The 24,881-nt window shown below is 34.2% G+C and overlaps 1 protein-coding gene and 1 long non-coding RNA gene across 3 annotated transcripts in view; one reads left to right on the forward strand and one right to left on the reverse strand.

Moving 5' to 3' along the window:
• Positions 1 to 1,363, reverse strand: part of LOC139973152 (uncharacterized) — a 71,818-nt gene extending 70,455 nt beyond the window's left edge. For both annotated transcript variants that reach the window (XR_011795148.1, XR_011795147.1), the window contains exons 1-2: positions 1,178 to 1,363; positions 330 to 445 (exon numbers count right to left, since the gene is read on the reverse strand). This is a non-coding gene — a long non-coding RNA (uncharacterized lncRNA). The remainder of the gene's footprint in view (positions 1 to 329; positions 446 to 1,177) is intronic.
• Positions 1 to 21,797, forward strand: part of LOC139973130 (ficolin-1-A-like) — a 36,828-nt gene extending 15,031 nt beyond the window's left edge. The window contains exons 2-7 of the mRNA XM_071979571.1: positions 7,090 to 7,176; positions 8,491 to 8,562; positions 8,954 to 9,063; positions 10,290 to 10,598; positions 12,244 to 12,508; positions 20,294 to 21,797. Coding sequence (XP_071835672.1) covers positions 7,090 to 7,176; positions 8,491 to 8,562; positions 8,954 to 9,063; positions 10,290 to 10,598; positions 12,244 to 12,508; positions 20,294 to 20,529 — 1,079 coding nt within the window. The 3' untranslated portion in view covers positions 20,530 to 21,797. The remainder of the gene's footprint in view (positions 1 to 7,089; positions 7,177 to 8,490; positions 8,563 to 8,953; positions 9,064 to 10,289; positions 10,599 to 12,243; positions 12,509 to 20,293) is intronic.
• Positions 21,798 to 24,881: the final 3,084 nt, after the last annotated feature.

Here is a 24,881-nt window from a genome sequence, read left to right on the forward strand (position 1 = left end):
CTCAATGTAATGACTAGGATAAAACTCTTAGTTTCACTAACAAAAGGATACCACATGCAGTACCAACAAGAGGGATGCCCATTATATTGAGGGTCCACTAGACTTGCTAGACCCAACACCTCCATTGTGGGAAGCATTATTGAGCATCTAGTTAGCATTTATTGGGTAACTGAAGTATTGAAGGACCTTGGTGTCTCCCCTCCCAGTAGTTTTATAACATTTATGAACCAGGAAGAGCTTGCTGTCACTTATCTGGTCCGAAAAAATTATAGCATGAGGTAAATTTCCTCCTGGGTGCATAATTATCATAACAGTTCAAGAATTTTTACCGAAGATGATCTTTGGTATCTGGAGTCGGCTCGGACTTGAGGGGTCTTGTATTTGGCTCAGACAAGATGGACTCGGACTTGGATCGGGCGCTGGGTAATTGGACTCGACTACAGCTCTGCCATAAATATAAAGAGATAATGGATTGTTAATAATTTATGATATGATGTTGTGAAGGTAGACACTTAGAGAGTACTCCTAAATGTAATGGATAGCATTAAACTCTTCGTTTCACTAACAAAAGGATTCTCAAATACAGTACTAGCAACATTACAACTAGAATAGTTGATTACCAATACGCAGCAGTGAAGTAAAGGAGTTTAATAAAGAGCATCCCTGAATGTAATGACTAGGATGAAACTCTTAAATTCACTAACAAAAGTATACCACATGCAGTACCAACATAGGGGGAGGATGCCCATTACATTGAGGGTCCACTAGACTTAAGGTTTGCTAGACCCAACATCCCCATTGTGGGAAGCATTATTGAGCATCTAGTTAGCATTAATTTTGTAACTGAAGTATTAAAAGACCTTGGTGTCTCCCCTCCCAGCAGTATAACAACTGGAATAATGGATTGGTGAAACAATGTTTTATTTGATACAGTGAAGTAAGGGAGTTACATGAATAATAGTTAATGCAATGAATATGATTAAAATCTTTGTTTTACTAACGAAAATTATTCTCAAATACAGCAACATAAGAATTTGTATAAATGGATTATTAATAATGAATTTTATGATGCTGTAAAGGAAGAAAATTCATTAACAAATTTTAATTTGTATGCTGCATGTCATATACCTGTCCAGAAACTAAAAAGAAAAATTCAAACTCATAGAATGCACCGTACCTGGCTCCAAGCAATGACATATAAATCTAGTCCTCATTATATCTACAGAAGTTGTTTGTCCAATTTGAATCGAAAGCCTTTCCTTTCATTGAAAATTTTGATCTTCAGTAAAAATATTCTTCTGTCTGCAGATTTTATTGATGACAGTACTTCCTTCTCTTGTGGAGAAATTCCATCAGCTCTCGTTAACCTACAATGAACCAAAACAACATTTTAATCATATGTCAAAGTTTCACTGAAGTACATTCCATGTAAATATTTTTTTAAAGCCTCACATTTTGATATTGACATTGTTGCAAAAGGTACAAATAAACACATCATAATCAAGGTTAAAATGTGATGGTGTGTTAACACCTCAAGTCTTTGCTTCACAATCCTACCTACAATTCATTCCAGCCTGCCAGATGGCAGATTTACAGTACATTTGGTTTTCAAAGACTACACATAAAGTCATTTCAATTCTGATAACATTCTATGATGGTGGAAGTAGCAAAGTAAACCAAAAGGTTTGGCAGTGGACTTGGTGGGAAGTGGAAAGTCTTTCTTACATTACTTTGTTAGCTGTGCCTTAGATCGTTTACAGTTTTTGAAAATAAACAGCAAATTTTCATCATCTTTGTCTGTGTTGAAACTTAGTACAGTAAATTTATATTATGTATAGTGTGTGTTGATCAGACTTAGAGGATATTAAAGGGAAGACTTTAGAAAACTAACTTCAGGTCATAGGGATTTAAAATATATCTCACAGTCAATACTTAATGAATATTAAAGACAACTGGGATGTTTGCAATATATGCTTGCGGGAGCTCCTTATTTCCATATAAGCCATTTCTCTCTGCATCCCATGGTCAGCATGAACCAGCAGCTCAAAGTTACAGTATTTTAATATCCTGTGTCGACCTTGAAATTGCAGCCCTGTACTTCTTGCAACAAAGTGGAGCATATCTGCTGTGGTGTTCTCATTCTGCATTCATGCATTCCTCAAATTGTGCCAAATTTGAGCCATCTTTTCTGACAAGAGAATGAACATAAATAAGTCCAGATAATTGTTTCATAAATTGCAAGTGGAAGTCTTGACAGTGCAGTTCCCTATTTGATGTCAATACTTAGTGTACATGTTGTCCAATATTCATGTCAGTTTAGTTAATTTAGCTATCACTTTTTTCATGGAAACCGCATATGCAACAATTGAGAAAAATGCCACACTATTTAGTTTGAATATTGATCTACTATTTGGTATGTAAGTTGTACCCAGGAATTTAGCATGCAATCACTTCAAGAGATTGACTGAGTATTCATGCATGGTTCAATGCCTCATCCCGCATGCAGTTCATTTACTAAAAAATTGCATGCACCCTAGACTATGTATACCGGTACATTTAGTCCCTCAACGTATCATTTGGGGTTTAAGCTCAGGACTACTCGTGTACACAGACTTTGGCATTATGACTGAGTTCATTTTTAATGTTTGGTTTCAATGATGTTGAAACTTTCCACTCACGATGGCATATGTGTGCGTGTGCATTGGTAGGATTACTGTGTTTGTGATCCTAGCTTGTAAACACAGTTTCTCATGACAGTAAGCTTTATTGGACAGATCTCATAGTTGGTACAGTATGTATGTATAGATGCATCACAAGTACAAGAAGCCTATTGTTTTTGGTGAAGGTCAAAGGTAATTTAGGTAAAAATGGTCAAATTGTGAAAACTCAATTTGAAGAATGGATAGATCTATTTATTGGTATGTCTAGGCCAGTGGTTGGGTCAACAGGGCAAACTTGTGAAAACCTTATTTAAACCATGCGTCTCAAAGCAGGGTACACTAGCTTGCAGAGATATATAATGTTTAGTATCATGTTATATCGCTACAGAAGGCTTTCAGTGGTCTTTTTAGATCCCCAACTGTCACTTTGAAAATGTTGTTTATCACAGTTCTCAATAGTTTTTTGCTGTATATTATTAAGATACAATAAGTTGTACATGCAGCCTACACATATACAGTAGCATACATGTCAGATTGACAAATTCATAAAATGAAACTTATTACATAATGGAAACCATGTGCAGTGCAGTTTGCATAATGGTGATCTATTTATACACCCAACCAGCTAGTATCGGATCATAGCAACATGTTACCACATGTATGCATATAAGTGTTTTGTCACACAGTACAGTTCTAACATCATACAAGGGAGTTTTATTTGTTCCATAACAACTCTGATCATAATAGCCTGTTCGTGCAGGGAGTTGTAATGGAACAACTCCCTGGTTTGTGCTATGGACATGAGAACTATCTAGTGCCTGTTGAACATTAGTCTTGTGCATTTTCATGTTACTTACTAACACCAAATTACTGCACACAGATGGTCATTTTTAAAAGTATGAAAACTGAATACAATCAAGAGCTTTTATTTGGACATGATACCCAATATGAAACTACTTTAGTTGCACATACTGTATGTATGCTGGTTTTATCATGAATGATTTTTATAGGAGCCATGATTTTTTTTATTTTTTATGAAGTAGGTCTGGATTCCCTTGGCATTATAACCTGATTGAAATTTAACCTCTGTGATTGCACTAATATGTGAGACCATTGATCAACCTAATTAATAGCTTTTAATGATGAAGACACTGATAACAATTTCATAACTTATTAGTGTGAACACAATGCAAGGTTCAATGAGGTACTGTTTATTTCCTTAAAATGCATAGTTGGTGGTTTTTCAACATACTCTAATCCTTTCAAATATGTTACATTGAATCTTTACACTTTTCCATTGAGATATCACAGACTGTGTTTTTTGTTATGGGACTCCGTAAAACTGGATCAAACCTAGCAATTTTGGACAAGGAATTTGCTCTTTTTGCAAAAACTCCTAAGTGCTCAAGTGACTGTACAGTAGGTCACCCTGTGAAGGCATTGTGGGACTTTGAGGAATACTTTTGATCAAGCTATTACTTCAGCACTATTAACACTACCCACATCATAACGTTAATATCAAAATGCCTAAATTACTTAGCCATGATTGCGTTGTTATTCTAAAATGAATACTCAATTGTTTACCTTCAGCCATGATTCATCCCATAGGTGCAGGGGGAAAAAACTCATGTTACAGTACAAAAAATTGTTGTACACTGCTACACTGAGGCCCTGTGTGACTTAGTTCTCTGAATCAGAACCAATGACACACCACTACTACTGTACGCACAGGGCTTAGTGATGCACACTAACACATATAGAGAATATTGTGGGGATGAATATTGTACTGAGACGGCAAACGTTTTCACATTTTTTACTTTTGTAACTCGTTTATGGAATCTGTCAGGCCCTTTCTTTTACTGTAGTGTTCCGTTTGCTTGTATATCTGTTTTTGTGGAGTTGTGACTTTCTGACTGCCTTATTTTATGTCAGAGAGATTGAGACATACCCAAAGATTTATATTTCGTGAAATGGTTCAAAATTGCATCGCACGAATGCAAGTTCTTTCATACTCCTACATTGACACATCTGTCAATGAGCTTACTGTAGTGAAGGCCTAAGTAAACATCCATTATCTTTGGATGCTGTTTGCTATGCTCTGAGCCTCTACATTCAGAAAGGTCAGGTCCCAGAGATTAGTGGTATTATATTGAGGTAATTTTGGTTATTTTTAGGGAGTAAGATTTCCAAATGCCCCAAAACATGCACAAAAACAATTTGATCAACAAATACCTGAAATGGATTCAAACTCATGAAATATTTAACTCTGCTTGGCAGCAAAAAGTTATGGTTGCCTGCTGTATAGTTGCTAGTACTAGCTACAGTAGTAGTAGGCTAGTATATAGTAATAGTAGCCTGGTATAGTCAGTATTGCGAAGTTCGCCATACTGCGAAGTTCGGGCACCCTAAGAAATACACGATTTTCACCATGAAAACCTACAGGAAGAGCCAAATTTCACCAAAAAGTACGAAGCTACAGTTATTTTCTCTCCAAAATGACCCGTGTGCAAGAAATTACTTACATATTTGTCAATAAAATGACGAAGATCTATGAAGTCTGTTATAATTACTGAAAGAGCAACTGCGCCCCCAATTTTATCACCATCGCCACACTGTGGGTTGCGCGTCCGAACTTCGCAATACTCTAGCAAGAAATACCAGTTCCACAATCACGAAGAATCTTCTTGGAAAACAACGTGAAAACAGTTTGCAGGAAAGAAAGTTTGGCCGTGTATCGTACTATAACAAAATTCTCCCACCATATGAAGTATATTTTCAAATGATTTATACCAGAAGATTTAGTTTTGGGGTGTTTTAAGTCTTAAGTGGCCGAACTTCGAAGTCACCATCCTACTAGTAGGCCTAGTAATATTTGGAGGTGCGTCAATTATTAAGCCTTTACTTTAAAAGATCTGGAAGATCACCAGGCTGCAAAATGTGTAGGTTGACCAGTCTGTTACAAGTATATACTTTAATTTATGTATCACATTTATATTCCGAGTATCAGCAAAGGCAGTAGCAGGCAGCTGTGATTTACCATAGCCAGTAATACTGATAGGTCCAATTTAGGGCTAACGTTAGGCCTAGGCTAGTCTACTCTAACTCTAACCATGGTCTTAATTTATTTGTGTTCAGCATGAAGGTATTTACTCTAAATGTTATTAATATATCCGGAACACTAGGAATTTACTTACAATGCATATACTGCACCAAAGTCCAAAAGCCAACTTCAAATGGGCAACGTTTACGGTAACCTGCGGCACTTTCCTTTGTAGACTACATGGCTAGGCCACATATAGTAACGTTGAATGTAGGCTATTGGGATAGCAACGATACGATCCGATCGACTGCCCTGCCACCGAACACAGAAAGAACTGCTTATGTGTGGGGGCGTTGTTTCGTTACGTGTAAATTTGCCAGTTAAAATAGAAACTCTTATTTTCTTCAATATCTCAATTTAATGGAAGAAAAAGTACAATTACGAAGATTTCAGTGTAATTAGAGGAACCTTTAAGTTTCGGAACTATATATAGCCGCATTTGGTCAAAATCGAGGTGTAAAGTTGGGATCAACATATATACCATGTTCGTAATTCTGTTATATACCCTTCGGAATTACCGCCACTTTTGAGGGGAAATTTTACCCTTTAAATGAACGATTTTTTTTTTGTAACTTCGGAATTGAAAAGTTTATGAGGTTTTCTCTTAACTCGAAATAATCATTCCTCAAAGGAAGTGAAATTGATTGAACAAGAAGACCCTAGACTTAGGTTTACCTGGTGTCAGGTAAACCTATCCCCGAGGTAAACCTAAGTCCCAGCTCTAATGCGTTGAAGTAAACAAATATACCAATGTATATATATATATATATATATATATATATATATATATATATATATATATATATATGTATATATATATATATATATATATATATATATATATATATATATATATATATATACATATGCAATCACAAAATATCTTAATTGTTCTGAACCACATTTATTTGTCTAAATATGGTTTAACTTTGTCCAAAGGATTTAAGTATAAAACAACTCCAAATATAGTATATACTTTAAAAGATGAAAATATAGGAGAAAACTTCATTATTATAAAGTTTTAGATGATTCCTCCCAGTTAGCTATGCTGCAAATATGAAAATAAAATGATTTTTTTTTACAGTCATTCTAGATTAACATAAGTAGTAAAGCTTCATCGACCGACGAGGTAGCGAAAATTGACATTAAAGTGCAAATCCATAATTATATATTTTAAAAGTGAATATTTCGAGAAAACATAAATCGATATACATTCAGTAACATTGGTATTGTACTCTATTGTAACTCCATGAATGATCGACACTGAAATCGAGGTAAAGTAATATTTTTTAAGTACTCTTTCAAATTGCTTTTATCCACATTGAACAGCTCGTGACTCTGACGTTCGTGGACACTTTAAATGCACAAACAAAGTCGCAGAGAAGGAAGACATGCAGGTACATACTGCAAATGAAGGTAAGATGGACGGTGTAAACCTTTCTTCTAGTTCACGGACAATTTCATTGTAGAAACCGTTTCATAAAATTATACAAAATATTTCAGGCTTGATAATATAGAAAAAAATAAAATGTTACATCAAAAGCACACGCGTCAGTCCTAATTGTTTTACTTTTACTTAAACCATTTACGAATGTTCAAAAAGAACATACCTAATGGACTAAAATGACCTTGTTTTCATTTTCCTTCACTAGGCAACCATCTCTTAAAAATTAAAAGGCCATTAAAATATCATTTTACACCAAAAATGCGATATCTACCTAATGAGTGGAATAAATGTTATACGTCACTTACCTTGAAAATACTAGTAAAAAATTTACAAACACCTTACTAAAGCAGAATATCTCCAAAAGGAACGAGACAGAAACGAAGACAGAAACGACGATTAGACTTACATCTCAATTAATAACATTGGCGACTCAGCATCTATATCTCAATTTGTAGGCCAGCTATCAATTTCCGTCAATTTGTTTTGAAATTTAATGTCGACGACAGAACAAATATTTAATGTGTTCTCAGTATATGAACATGTACCCCAACAAAACACCCCAGTATATATAAGCAGTTTTTATTGTAACATCAGATTATTCAGCGTTAGATTAGTTTCTGATTTTAAACGTCACCATGCTTGATTCAATCAAGCACCCTCTCACTCCACCCCACCCCCACCCCACCACCTCCTCCGATCCGCCTCATTGGGTAAATTTCTAGAAAATCAGACATTAAGTAAAATATAGAAGCATTTGGAAATTATTCATAATTCTGTTTCACTCCTTTCTCCCATGATATTAAACGTATTCTAGTTACCAGTGCACTTTGTTTAGATAATGAGGTTACCTCGCCGTTGACACCACGTCATACACCACGCATAGAATATTTAATCAATTCTATTCATTGAAGAGTCGTATATATACGGCTCTGGTCCGTTGAGATGAACATTGCCCCCAAATACCTCTCATTTGAATCCTTCCTTGGCATTGTAGAACACTTCTTACTTTTGTTTTGTTTTGCCTGTAATACTTTCATTGTGAAACTTAGTCATCATGTTAAACGCGGGCCTAGGCTGGATGTAACAATGTTGTAGGACTATAGCCATATGCCTAGGCTATCATGTGATTTTACACTGTAATTAGGGACTTCTGGCGATATTACCCCCCCCCCACCCTAGAATATGTTTGGTGAAGACAGTGGATCAAAGAAGATCAAACAACGAATATTTGGAATACTAATTCCGTTTCACTCCTTTCTTACATGTACTTACACACATATTAGTTCCCAGTGGACCTAACACCACGCCATACGCTACGACAAAAGAGGAACAGGACGTATCTACCACCAAGGATGGTAGGCTTGTTTGTTAATTTTGTTTAGTTAAATTCAATTTATTCCCACCTCCCCAAAGTAAAAAAAAAAAAAAAACATGTGCAATTTACTGTTAGTTAATGTACCTAAAGGAGAAGTAAGCCTAAAGACCATTGATAACATTATACACTTACTTTCATGGTTATCATAGGATAAAGATGCCCCCCCCCCCTTACCCCTGTTAATAATAATTTCAATCTGTTTAGAAAATATCCGTGTGTTTAATATTGCGAGATCTGTACACTGTTTGGAACTTAAGGCAAGAGCACCCGACCATAGAACATTTTTGGTGAAGACAACAGATCAAATAGAGAACGTTTGGAATACTAATTCTGTTTCACTCATTTCTACCATGACATTACTCACATTCCAGTTACCAGTGAACCTGGGTCAAGTAATGAGGGTACCTCGCTTCCGGTTGACGCCACATCATACACCACGATCCGTACAAACTGCCTTACGAGTAATGGCAGTGTTATTCAGGTAAGAATTAGTAATAGCTATGTTTCGATAATGTTTCGATGTAATTCAAATTTTTAAATGTTAATAGCTTTGCTATTCTTTACTTCATTAGCCAAGTTTAATTTTAAGAATTATTAGAATGCAACCTATTGAAAGTTTCAGTCCACTGTTGCGTTTTACATGTGAGTAATACAGATTCGAAAAATGGATAAAGAAATGATGGGAGCCAGATGGAAACATTAAATATTTGTTCATTCACCTTCATTTTCAATTTATATCATAACCTAATCGATAAGCCTGATTGTACAGTTGTTGACAATATACGGCGGATTTTAGTTTCAGGTTGTTTGTAGAATTGACGTGACATATTTGTTTGTTAACAACGGACATATAATTATATCTGCATAGAAAAATGTACCGTTGTACTCGTTGTTCTTGGTAAAGAAGACAAGAAAACACGCAAAATAAAGACAAAGGTTTTATCAACTGTACCATGAAACAAATATCAGTGAAGTGATTTGCGAGCTAATTTGGACCGTTATGTGTCTTCCCAGATACAGTAAAGTAAAACTGCATCTTGACTTAGCGTTTAGTGTGAAGTTTGTCTTTTTCTGAACAAGCTATATCATCTTCACGCACCCGCTCAATTTAGCCAAGTTGATTTACGCTATTAGAACCATTTGAATTCATAATAAGTTATTGTGCATTTGGAATACAGACAATTTTGTATCCTACATAATTTAATCTAAGATGATATTTTAAACCTATCTTGGAATCTTTGGGGAGGTTTAACAAGATTGCACAATTTCTTGTACGAGTTTGGTAGACAAAAATAAGAGTAAATAAATAAAGTAGCCTAAATTATTAGTGTTCTTTCTCTTCACTTTTGGAGTGTTGATTTTGGTAATGCCATATTATGATAATTACAATGCAAAATAAAGCTTGAGGGTGGAATTCTGTTCTCTTCTTGCAAATAAAATATTATTTAAGTACAAGTTTATTTGATTGGTGTGTGTGTCTGTTTGCATTGTTTCGTCTTGTATTTGAAAAGTTTTAACTAACCATTTCTCTCTGATGGTACAAGCCAGAAAATAGTATATTGATAGTATATTGTATACAGTGAACCACAGATCCTTAATTATATGTTTTTGTTTTTCAAATGTTTGTGTCCTAATTTTCCTGTCGGTTTCATTTAAATCATAATTTAACTTTTGAACTCTTATGACTGGATTTCTCTTTTGATTCAGAATGGTTCTCTTCTCGTGAATGAAGACTGTACAAGGATTTCAACCTGTGATAATGGAGTAATGAACTACAATGATCTCTACCAGTGTAGCTCTGATGCGGTTTGTGAAGTCCGTAACGATGTACGCAAATGTTACTGCATGAGTGGTTACCATGGTAATGGAGTGAATTGTACAAAACACATGACCGACTGTAAGGAGTGGTACGATGCTGGGAACACTACTAATGGTATTTATACCATCATACCAACTATCTGGAGTGGAGCATCATTTGATGTTTCCTGTAATATGACTGACGGAGGAGGATGGACGGTAAGTCTAGTATGACATCCTATAGTATAGACGATATATAGTATATATATATGATACGACTGACGAAGGAGGATGGACGGTAAGTCTAGTATGACATCATGTATTATAGACTATATATTGTATATGTATAATATGACTGACGGAGGTGGATGGACGGTAAGTCTACTATGACATCCTATAGTATAGACGATATATTGTATATGTATAATATGACTGACGAAGGAGGATGGACAGTAAGTCTATAGTATGACATCCTATACTATAGACGATATATTGTTTATGTATAATATGGCGGACGGAGGAGGATGGACGGTAAGTCTATAGTATGACATCTTATTGTATAGACGATATATTGTATATGTATATAATGACTGACGGAGGAGGATGGACGGTAAGTCTAGTATGACATCATATAGTATATACGATATATTGTATATGTTTAATATGACTGACGGAGGAGGATGGACGGTAAGTCCAGTATGACATCCTATATTATAGACGATACATTGTATAATATGACTGACGGAGCAGGATGGACGGTAAGTCTATTATAACTGCCTTTAGTATAGACGGTATATTTGATTTTCACTAGAGAGGGGAGGTGTGACACTAAACCCAAACAGCAACCCTATTCCACCCCAATAAACCCCACCCCAACACAACCGCACCCAGACACCACCACAACCCCGTATCTGCTCACCGTCTACAGTTTTACAGTGTAAAACTGTTCCTCTTTGCGTTATGATTTTCTACATTACTCATTGAGGTTGTTAAAAGGCATAATCATTTTCTTTTTTCATTTTAATACATTGCATAATTTACACTAACACTTTCCTTTACATCCTTTGACCACATAACCTGTGCAGTGGCGGAGCGTCCATATAGTCAGGGGGGAGCGGATGCCCCCCCCCCCCTGACGGACTCAAATGGACTGCGGGCCCCCTTTTCAGCTCTTTACCACTTTTTACTTATTCACGATTATTGACTTTTTTATTGCGCTCTCATCTATAAATATTGACATTTGTCACATTTTGTTGGTGTAATTTGGCGATGACACCTATTTAATTCTTCGTTTATCTGCAAATTAGCTAGGCCCGGAAAGGGTCATTTCCGGCGATCTAGGGAGTATCTTTACATAAAATTGTGTACGCTACGCGCCAACCTGTGGTGGCGCTCCGCTTAGATAGGGTTGAAAGCGTCCCTTCAGCCCATTCTCGCCCCCCCCCTGACCAATACCCCTAGCTCCGCCACTGAACCGATGGCGTTTTACGTTGATGAGTAATGCACTATAAGCGATCAGAATATGATATCCTATTTACACATGTGTAAGGTTGTGGGCATTTTTTACCTTATAACGTCATAGCTCACGTAGGAACCATATCCATTTTGACATTTAGATATATACAACAATGGGCCATATGCAGTTTTTACCTCTTGGAGTTTCACCTCTGACCTTGGGCGCTATGATGAATGTCTTTTCTTTTCCGGATTGAGAATGGGGGAGAAGTTGCTGACATATTTAGTTTAGACAACCACATGCATGTAATTTAGTTGCTTGCTTCAATATTTGAGAATAAATAACATCTCTTTTAAAAGAAACTGGTATAACAGTGTTACTATAATATTTTATCTCCCCATCAATCAGATATTCCAACGTCGCGTTGATGGTTCTGTTGATTTCAATCGGACCTGGATCAGCTACAAAGAAGGCTTTGGTGATGTCAGTCATGAGTTTTGGTTGGGTAACGATAAACTGTATCACCTCACCATTCAAGGCAATTATCAACTCCGGCTTGATTTCGTGACCAGAGATGGTAATCCACTCTATGTTAAATGTGACCGGTTCCGTATCAATAATGAGAGTGACAACTATCGACTGTCTAGAATTGGAGAGTACAGCGGAAATGCAGGTTTGTGAACAGACAATAAATGCTCAAACGTCGTAAAACAAATTTGGTCATGCCGGCCATGTTAATGATGTGTTCGTGGTGATAATCAAAGAGTAATATATATTATTATAACCTTATATATTCTATGGCGTCGGTGGAGTAACACCGATCGGTGGAGGGCGCAGACGGTATTTACAGGCTGGCATAATGACTTATCAATTTATAAAGATAGTTTATGGAGCCTAGCAAAAATAAGTGACTGCGATATAATCGATTAAGCAAACTCAATTTGATTTTCCCTTGATTTTTTCTCTCTTTCTTCTCTGAAATTAATACTATGAAATCAGAATTTAAAATACAATCAGTTAAATTATAGTTGTCGTTGCCTTAATTAAAATATCAATGTTTTTTTTTTTTTGAATTGTATTCAAACCTGTGATTGGTGGACAAAAGAACATCTCTAAAATAATAAGTATTAAGTAGCACATCGCTCAAACGAGCTATTCCCAAGTAAAGCCAGACAATCGATCAAAAAAAAATCGATCAAAAAATAATGTAAAACACTTATTTTCTTAACTTGTTCGAAATAATTGAGCGTAAAAAAAGTGAGCACCTTATAGTGATAAATGTGATGGGGCTTAAAGAAGCTTACATGGTACATTAAATATATTACAGACTGTAATACATACTAACACTATCCTTGCTAATTTTTACGATACATTCGCTACAGTAGTTTCGTTACCAATATTATTTTGTGGAAATATCAGTTGAACTTAATAATAATAATAATAATAATAATAATAATAATAATAATAATAATAATAATAATAATAATAATAATAATAATAATAATAATAATAATAATAATAATAATAATAATAATAATAATAATAATAGTAATAATAATAATAATAATCATAATAATCATAATCATAATCATAATCATACTAATCATAATCATAATAATAATAATAATAATAATCATAATAATAATCATAATAATAATCATAATAATCATAATAATATTCATAATCATAATAATCATAATCATAATCATAATAATAATATTAATAATATTAATAATAATAATAATAATAATAATAATAATAATAATAATAATAATAATAATAATAATAATAATAATAATAATAATAATAATAATAATAATATTTTTTTTTCCTCCTGTTTATTTCTTCGACAATATATATACAGAAACATACACTGTCAAATGTTATTTTGTTGTTACACAATAATTAAACTAGAATGAAGCTGTTTTTTAAGTCATCATATAAATAGCGTTTCTTACAGTACTGTTGAACTTAAACTGATAAAAGAATGTTTCCGTGTCTAGTTGTACATTTCTTCTTGAGCAATCAGAAATATAAATCTTCATATGTAATATCAGAAAATTATATGGACTATATTCCTGACATTGAAAACCAAAGAAAATATCTTCTTTCGAAAAGAAAAACTGCTTGTTCAATAGTCCTCTCTCGATATCTAAAATAAAATAGGAGACCAGGCTACAATCCCAAAAGAGGTGTTCAATAGTCTCTTCATGTAACTTACAAAAAGAACAATTTGGCGAGTCTACAATATTCATTTTAAAAAGCAATTTCTTAGTAGGGATAATTCTATGCAAAAATTTGAACTGAAAATATTGCAAACGTGCTTCAGTAATACTCTTGTATGGCATCCAAAACAACATCGCCCACTGCTCAGAATCAAAAGAATAAACAGTGTTCCACTTATTAAGTGAGGTGGGCAAAGAGGTTACCCCTTTTAGAAACACTGGATAAAGTATGTGGGAAACGGAATAATTCCCCATAATTTTCTCAAGTAAGAGTTCACTGACAGTAGGGTTATTATCGGTATCCTGTTAGCCGATTTTCCAATGACGAGGAATCGCTTTAATTAAACCCCAGTAGTGAATAAACGAAAAATTACCAATATTGTAGGTCCTAACAAAAGTAAGGAAATCAAGAGGTCTATTATTAACATCAAAAAAGTCGGCAATTTTCATAATCCCCTTTTTGAAAAGAAAATCATAAAAAATGGTCGTACCGTTAATTTTTACACTGGAATTATTCCAGATATACTCATTTCCAAAATTATTATTAGGTGGGGCATAAGATACTTCACACCAAGCATCCAAAACTTGGCGGAGAAAAATATTCTTAATAAAACTAATATCCGTTTTTGAACAATTACACTGGAAGAAGAATTTATTTCCATATGGCTTCAAAATGGTAGTGAAAAATATTTTCCAAGGGCTCTCATTAACAGAAAAATAACGGCAAACCCAAGTACATTTTAAGGATTTCATAAAACTATCAATGTGTGTAACCCTTAGTCCTCCTTCATCAATATTATTAATCATAGTACTCCTCTTAACCTTGTCAGGGCGCCCACACCAAATAAAATCGAAGATTAATCTTTCCACATCCTTAACAAAACTAGAGGGAGGGTTAGGTAAGACAAGGCATAGAAACACAAGTTGCGAAAGGGCAAGACACTTAACTATGGTATTGGGGTCATATCCCTGACAGACCACGAACGTAGGCATGATTTTAGTCGGGGTAACTTTGGAGTATAGTTAAGCTCAAACAAATCATTTCTATTGTTCGTAAAGAAAATGCCCAAATAGCTAACTGGAAGTAAAAGGCCAATCACGAGCAAAAGAGCCAAGAGGAAAAAGAACAGACTTATTATAATTGATAACCAACCCAGAGGCTTCCTTCAAGTCACTTAAAATTTGCAAACTTTTCTGTAATGAACCTCTAGAGCTATCTAAAACGAAAACAGTATCATCAGCATACTGTAACAGTTTGTAATTATAGTTTCCTACACAAAGGCCCCTTATTTCCTTATTATGCAAAACACTAAGTGATAAGAGTTCTGCACATAAAATAAACAAATAAGGACTCAAGGGGCAACCCTGCCTAACTCCTCTACCAATACGGAAGTAACCTGTTGAGTAGCCGTTATTGATTACGCAAGCCATACTATTATTGTAAAGTACAGAAACCCATTTCCTAAAATCTTCACCAAAATTAAAGTAAGCAAGGGTTTTCTGAATAAAACACCATTCAATCTTGTCGAATGCCTTCTCAAAATCAACAAAAAGCAAAAACCCTGAAATTTTACTGTCAGTTGTATACTCAATTAAATCCAAAATACATCTTATATTCTCGCCAATGAAACGACCCTTAATGAAACCAGTTTGTGTAGACCCTACCAGAGAAGAAATACAAGATTTAAGTCGAGTTGCCAAAACTTTTGCACCGATCTTATAGTCAGTATTGAGTAAAGTAATTGGACGGTAGTTTTGAAGTTTGTTGGAGTCTTTACCCGGCTTGAGAATTAATGAAATAACCCCACGGGATTGTTCAGACGAAAGTAGGCCTGTACGAAAAGCATAATTCAAACTTGAAACCATTTGAGGGCCTATTAAGTGCCAGAACGTTTTATAAAAAATAGTGGATAATCCATCAGAGCCAGGACTTTTATCATTTGGCATAGAACTTAATGCCATCGAACATTCTTCTAATGTAAGCTCCCCTAATAATAATGATAATAATGATAATAATAATAATAATAATAATAATAATAATAATAATAATAATAATAATAATAATAATAATAATAATAATAATAATAATAATAATAATAATAATAATAATAATAATAATAATAATAATAATAATAATAATAATAATAATAATAATAATAATAATAATAATAATAATAATAATAATAATAATAATACTAATAATAATAATATTTATTTTTTTCATCCGTATTTTATTTCTCTTCTCAACACAATATAAAACAGCACGGTGTCACAGCACCTTTGTATCAAATTATAATACTCCAATACAATACATGCTCCTAAACATTTTCAAAACAATTATCGAACTTAATCAATTTATGCTCCTTTTTCTCTTTGTTCTGTACCTTACAAAAGAAAATATAATATTTGGGAGAAAGCTCAAAACTACATTTCCACCATTTTCTAACAACCTCCTTCCAAAATGAATCAACATAATTGCAAAACCAAAATAAATGCTCCAGAGTCTCATCAAAATTGTTGCAAAAACTACAAGTTGGGGTGTTAGCAATTCCGATTCTATGCATGTACTGATTAACACCAAGAAATCGATGCAAGAATCGGAACTGAAAATACCGAACTTTGGGATCCCTGACAGCCGTATATATTAAAGAAAATATTCGTTGCCAATTCCAGTCGACTGTGCGATATTTTTCTTCCCATTTTAGTTTTGCCCTAGGGGTAGTAACCTTATCTTTAACTTAGTTCTCATATACACATCTATAGCTTTTCGGTGCGAATATGAACTTTGTCATACGTTGACAGTTAATATTTAAATTAGCATCATCACCCAAATTATTTCTCCAATACCTCGGGATTGCCGAAACAATACTAAAGTAATTAAGATAGGAAAAATGTTTAATGTCGTGCTTTTCCATGAAGTCCCTATACTGTAGTATGGTACCATCCTCATTAAAAAAATTACTAACATAGTACGCACCGGCTCTAAAAAGACTTTCATTGTAAATGATCTGTTTATCAATCTTGATAAAAGAATTATTTAGGATTATTTGATTGCCATAATTACCTACAGGAATATTGTAATTATAATGAGCCCAAGCTTGACAGACCTCTTTTACAAATACATTTGAAATATCATTAACATCTGTGTTCTGAAAATTACAATTGAACAAGAACTTACAGCCGTGGGCCTTCAAGCAGTAATCAAACAGATCCTTCCACGGTCTATGATTATCATCTAGATACATTTTAACCCAAGATGTTTTTAAACTTGTTGCAAACAAGGCGACGTCAATCATACGTAGCCCACCATCTTGTTTATTTTTTAAGAGAACGCTTCTCCGTATTTTGTCTGGCTTATAATCCCACATAAATTTATGAAACAACCTATTTATCTCTTGAAGAAAATTCACAGGAGGAGACGGCAACACTGTAAGGATATACATCAATTGGGACACTGCGAAAGTTTTAATAATAATAATTTTGCCTATAGGAGTTAAATCTCGCTTCGACGATAATAATAATAATAATAATAATAATAATAATGATGATGATGATGATGATGATGATGATGATGATGATGATGATGATGATGATGATGATGATGATGATGATGATGATGATGATGATGATGATGGTGATGATGATGATGGTGATGATGATGATGATGATGATGGTGGTGATGATGATGATGATGATGGTGGTGGTGGTGGTGGTGATGATGATGGTGATGATGGTGATGATGATGATGATGATGATGATGGTGGTGGTGGTGGTGGTGGTGGTGATGATGGTGATGATGGTGATGATGATGATGATGATGATGATGATGATGATGATGATGATGATGATGATGATGATGATGATGATGATGATGATGATGATGATGATGATGATGATGATGATGATGATGATGATGATGATGATAATAATAATAATAATAATACGACTTTTAATGCGCACACACCACTAAAAGAATGTTCATGGCGCAATTAACAATTAGAAATAATACAAATAATACATAATAATACAAAACAATAAAAGCTTTTGTCATTAAGTGGGATTTGATGCTCTTCTTAAAGTTAGAGAGAGTAGCTGCTTGTCTGATTTTTAAGGGGAGTTGGTTTCATAAGCGAGGGGCAGAAACAATAAATGACCTATCCCCCCAAGATTGTTTGGACTTAATTTCAGATGATAAAAATTGAGAGCTGGATCTTCGATTACGAGAGGGGACATAAATATAGTCAGAAATATACATTGGACCATATCCTTTAAGTGATTTATAAACCATAAGGAGAATTTTATACATAATACGATATTTTACAGGTAGCCAGTGCAGGTTTTTTAAGACAGGATGGATATGACAATGCCTATGAGATTGAGTTACAATACGCGCAGCTGAGTTATGGATTAATTGGATTCTATGAATCTGTTCTTGTGGAAGACCGAGAAGTACGGAATTGCCCATATCCAACCTTGAAGTGATAAAAGAATGTACAATTTGTTCAGTTGCCTTATCATTTAAATATTTTCGTAATTTGTAGACGCCTCTGAGATGAAAATGAAGCAGAACTTGTTATTTTGGAAATGTGGCGATTCATAGACATATTGGAATAAAAAATTACACCAAGATTAGCGCATGAGTGGAAGGGCGAACCTGAACATTACCAATTGATATGCATGGAAAGTTGATTTTAGCAAGCTGATGACAAGAACCAAAAAGCAAAAACTCACTTCTTCAAAACTTTCTTCATTAAGCTTCAAAAAATTACGTCTCATCCACAAACGGATATCATTGATGAAACTTTCAAGGCATCTGATGGCTTTAACACTCTCATCTTGAGAAGGACTGAAATCAATGTAAATCTGGGTATCGTCTGCATAAACGTGATATGAAATATTGTGCTTCATCAAAATTCTACGAATTGGAAGTGTATAAATATGGAACCACTGGGTTCCATGAACTTACTTAAGTACGTTTGTATAGACCATACACAGATATACGATAATGCTGATGGGACAATAAGTCAACAATGTCACAATATCCGTTGTAGCAGGATACGTCTTAATTTAAAATCACTCTCGTAGGACGAATCCAAGTCAATTTAAAGTTTTATACTGAGCCTATGATAGCAATTTAATGTTCCGCCATATATGTACAGTCCACGGAAGCTTTGAAGGCACACCAATCTCATGGTCATATTGAGAAGAAGTAAAAAGGAAGCCATATGTTTCGGCTGACGTACGTGACACGTTAAGATCGTAGGATAATATAGACAGATGGAGAAGTATATATTCATTACAATGTTAATAATAATTAGTGAATAGAATTTTTAAATATATTTGGATGTCGAATATGTTTGGACTAAGTCTGGCAATTTATTTCTTTATACGTAAGCTGCAAGTTGTCATACCATGGTAATACACGTTATAATGATAATAATTAAATATTTCACACAAGTTTTATCAATAGTGATTTTTTTTTACATTGATTTCGCTTACGTAAACTATGAGTAACTCCTTACCCGTATAAAGTTTGCATTTTATTACCACTTTTATGTTTATAATTTTATTTTGTTTTTGTTTGTTTTAATTAATGGCATTAAATAAAAACAATCTTTCCGTATATTAGACAGTAATCTTAAAAAGTATACAGACCAAGCGTTTAACAGTTTGTCGGCATATCAAAAAATTAAACAAATGGAAAATAACAATGTCTTTCGGACAATATTCAAGTTTACTGTTAGGAACTCAAATGCAGGTGTAGCGGGAAGGGATTCAATTGGGGAGTGGGAAGGGGGGGGTGGGGGTGGGAGTGCAAAACCTTCCAGGGACAGAGAGGCATGTGACATTGAGTAAATCACGTCCGTGAGAAAGAGCCTATGTCAATTTTAGTTTTTGTTTTTCAACGGCACATTATTTTTCGTTAAAATTGTATTTAAGTTGTCAAAATTGAGCATTTGCACAAAATTGGGAGGGGTGAGAGATTCATCCCCAGCCGTGTGCCCGGATCTTCTTCCCTATTATTTTGTTTTTATCTTTTATCTTCAGACATTATAATATGATAATTGAGATTGGATAGTTGATAATATGATAAATCGTGATTTTTTGAGATAATTTCCCAACTATGATGCATATTACTCTATCACGACGTTCATTGTTTATGGTTTTATTTTCAACTCAATATGCATTACCATAATTAAAAAAATGCATTCATGTTATTGTTTAATATTCAGGTGGTGCTGGAGGTTTTAAGAATCGCTTGAACTATTCCTTCAGTACCTCGGACAAGAACAATGGAGGATGTTTGGATGACTACCATTGTGGCTGGTGGTTCCGGGAATGTAAGAGATCTTGCCTCAATGGTGACTATCATGCAGCACGAAATGTAAAGTCAGGTATATCCTGGTATACATCGTCTGGTTATTATGATAATATCAAGTATACTGAGATGAAGATAAGGCCTGTCTAGTGCGTTGTAGATGTTTAGAATAATCCTAAGCTTTGAATAATCTAGAGATAACTTAAACATCATACACAGAGAATGGTGATAAACTGATCACCATCGGCAGTGAAACAAGTCATTAATGTTGACAATAAGGAAACAAGACACATTAAAAATAGTTAATTGTTAAATATCCGTGTTTAGACATTCTGCTATCATTCTTATAATGATGCATATTTAATGTTTGTAACACAGAGTGAACCTGTAAGTATTTTGGTAAATAGCTACTATATTCCCCTTTATATTACTCTAATATGTTATCTGTAGACATTACGATTCAAGTAAGTGTCCCGAAGTTACCAACTTCCTTATTTTGCTTTGTTGTCGTTTTTTTTTTTCTGTTTGTTCCTTTGGTTTTGTCAATTATGTTATAATAACTGGTTACCTTTCACACCTCACATATCAATAGTGGATTGAATGATGTGTTAATTGTTGCCTGTAGTTTCTGAATGATAAAAACAGATTTACGTTAGAGCTGATAATTATAACCTCAGCTGACAGACTTACTTAGAAACAGAATTATTCTGGTACAGATGCTTATTAGGCAAATTGAATTAGGATAATTGTTCTATTGTACAAGGTTGCAGTTTGTAGGTTAAATTCATCGGTTATTACAAAGTGATAGGTAAAATAATGCCTTTGTTTTAAATTGTAACTTACATACTTTCTCACCAGGATTTCATCATCTACTCTGGCTGTATTGTAACAAACTATAAATAAATTCAAAGCAGGAAAAATTATTTTTGTTAACAATCTACATTAATGATTATAAAACAGTCTATGTACTATCATTCTTTATCAAACTTCTCTGTCGATCGAGAAATGATAGCAAATTTATTCGAGAAATATCCGCGAAGAAGAAGAAAACAGAAAAGAACATCAAGAAAGAGAGATTAATATTAGTATTTATTACGTAACTTGTTGTGGGACGAAATTAGTAATAGTCTCACAATTGTAGGCAAACACGGATAATGCCGGTCAAAGAATTGGCTAAGATTTAATTTATTCGCTGATCATCAATGGTACAGGCGAAGCAAAGACATATCAATTATCTATTTCTAGTTAATATCCATCCTCTTTCCCTTCCCTTCTCATCGTGTTCAATTATCATTGAGTATCATTTCACTTTAATCTATTACAAATGATGATAGAAAGAAGAATAAAATCATTTTTTAACATTTATTTATAAATGTCATTTGAAGATTCGTTGAATATATGTAGTCACTCAAAAGTCAGCTTATTTCTTGTTATTGCCCTCTCTTCGTCGTTCTTTCTGTCTCCATTATGTCTCCAAAATCTCCTCCCTAGTTTTAAACAATTCCAGATTAACCAACCACTATCGTGCAACAGATATATTAATAGGGTTATCCATCCGTAATATGCCAATGTACTTAATTCCCGACTCCCAAATCTGATAATTTACATAATCCGTCCTCGATATATCACTTTAGAAACCTTTTGTAGTTTCCATCCTTAAAGATACTGTCATTATCCATCCCCCTCCATCCTCCCCATCAGTATCGGAATCAGTTTCCCTACATCGGAACCAGCTTGAACGGTCCCACTTCTTCCTTTTTAAAATCCTGGATTCGCCTCAGATGACAATACGTAATTGCAATGACTTATGACTGTTAAGTGAATGTAGTATTAAATTTGACATTTTCGAGACAATTAAGGACAATAAATCTTTAGTGTGTGTGTGTGGAGGGGAGGGGGTGCCGGGGTGGTTGCAGGGGTTAAGCTGGGCTATCTAACATATTAAATATTCATTGTCACCGGGCTACTAAAATAAATATGAACATCACAAATGACACTCAGTTACACATATTTGACATTATCTTTCATGAGAGTTGCTCTCTTTCTCTCAAAGTATTTAACATAACATATGGATAGTTTAAAAAACACATTTTAATGTGAATTGATTGCCTTTTACTGATTTTCCACCTCAGTATAATTATTCAACACAAGTAAAGAATAACACTTATCCACTGTTTATTATTATCACATGAAGTTGATCTCATAGTCTTTAGTACGTCAATATAGGTGAAGAGTTGATATATTTCGAGGTCGGATAATTACTGTAGGCTGAGCAAAGGGCAGAGGTATACTATTATCTTTAATTTGTTCTTATTTGGCAAACCTAATATCACACTAAACCAAAAACATCCCAAACTGGAATTTATTTTACCAAAATAATCCTCCAGCTAAACTAACTTGAATTAATTACGTTAGACTGTCTCTGATTGGTGAATAATTAGTCGAGACCCTAACTTTGGGGGACTTACGGACGCGGCACAGCCGAGTTCATTATTGCGTAAACTGTTGGGTCGAGACTGCTTGTTCACCAATAACAGGCAGCCTAAATTAAATTATTCCTAAAATAACGGATGGTCAGAATATGATGTCATATCATCCAATCATATACGCAAGAATGAAAAATAACATATAGGAAGAGTATGTATGGGTCATAACATGGGTCCGTTTGCTGGGGAAGGTTAATGTATGAGTGGTCTGCATTCGATAATTTGATATTATGCAATAATAACTCGCTTCTGTTTCCTTAATGTATGATGACGTTATGTCCAGCTAGTTAGCGGGCAAAATACTTCTTTGAATAACACCTCATATGTAATTCTTTTAATCCTCTTTTATTTTCGTTTTTTTCTTTATTTCCCCACTTTCTCAGGAATGACAAAGATATACCATACACCCACAAAACTTATAATATTTAGCAATTAATCCAGTTTCACCAACTAACAGTATAAAATTAGTGTGCGTTTGATATAGAACTAACATTAAACATAAGACAACTATAAACATGTTAATGTACAGAATCATCCAAGGAATGTAATCAATGTCGTTTTACAAGCTTATTATGGATGTGAAATTCTATGGTTGCATTGTTATTCAAATTGGAAGTAACGCTGGAAAAATATACATAGTAGTGAAATAACTTTTTGATAGTGTGCCTTCTCTCGGGTCGAAGCCTAGCCTAATCCCTGTCCTCAAAGATCTCGAGAATATCTGACAACCGCAGAGTAAAGATAATTGGTTTATACTTCATATATCTCATTTTTTTTCTTTATGGCTGACCCTGAGTAAATCTCTTAGCGTTTAAAGGTATCTTGCTCTCAAGACTGTGCTATTGGAAGTTGGAATTGAAGGGTGCATTAAACTATTCACGTCCTATATCAAAATGTTCGTGGATCATATCTTAATGATTACTTTTGGCAGACAATTGATTTTGTTGTGCTGTAAATCGTTAAACTAATCCCATCAGTCAATATTGTACATTAAACCATTTGAAATGAGCCTTTAAACATCTCGCGTCAATAAATTAAATTGGGATGCCGACTTTGTCTAACACGTTGACCATTGGCTCAGTTCATCAATTGCACACAAAATCTTCATAGGAAAACATGTTGTGGATAAATGACATGTTGTCAAGGATATAATAATAAAGTCTTCCCCTTTATCTTAAACTAAGGGAAATCGAAAGTAAGATTCTGCCAAAGTCATCGTTTAGTATCTAACGGATGATAAATTTGTATCGTTATAGGTTTTTTCCTGGCTTTAATGTTATTGCTCTATATGAAGATATTAAAATATGAAGGGGTTTGACAACCGTCTTTGTTATCTTAAACTGCAATTTGTGTTGAATTTGATTACACATTGGTGGTAGCACACTCAAGCGATGAAGGAAAGATCTTTACGGTGGATGGAAACGTTACCCTGTTGCTTCACTCCAAGAACATAGCAAGGGTTTCAAATGTGAAAACATCACATTACCGTTCCTGGGTAAAAAGTTGTCTTAGTTTATATTAACTATGACAGTACAATAATATGAAATAGCCCAATGTTTGTATCCAGCTAGGTATATTTCTTATAACAGAAGCCGTTACCCAATAATCCTTTAGTATTATACGCTTTGTTCAGAATATCAAAACGTTAAAATTCATTTCATGAAAGCATGTACACATAAATATACTTTAATTTGTAGTTGATTGAAACAGGTCTAATATTCATCATTGTTTTGCAAGGAACGAATATGAAATATCTATTCTTATATCATCTGGCTTAGTTGCATGTAAAGTATTGTATTATTTTTCGTTTTTTAGGTTGATTGCCTTTTTGACAGTTGGAACATTCTGAAAGGGAAAGTTGAACAAACGAGAAATCCTTTTCTAAACAGACAATGTCATGAGAAGGTCTTGTTCAGTTTTGCTTATCCTCAGTTTTCTTTCAACCCAAATTTGATTGAATTGAACTGACACATATATAATGGGCATTCATATCCATGGATTGCTATGATTATTTGT

Source organism: Apostichopus japonicus, chromosome 9 (genome assembly GCF_037975245.1).
Source record: "Apostichopus japonicus isolate 1M-3 chromosome 9, ASM3797524v1, whole genome shotgun sequence".
NCBI lineage: Eukaryota > Metazoa > Echinodermata > Holothuroidea > Aspidochirotida > Stichopodidae > Apostichopus > Apostichopus japonicus.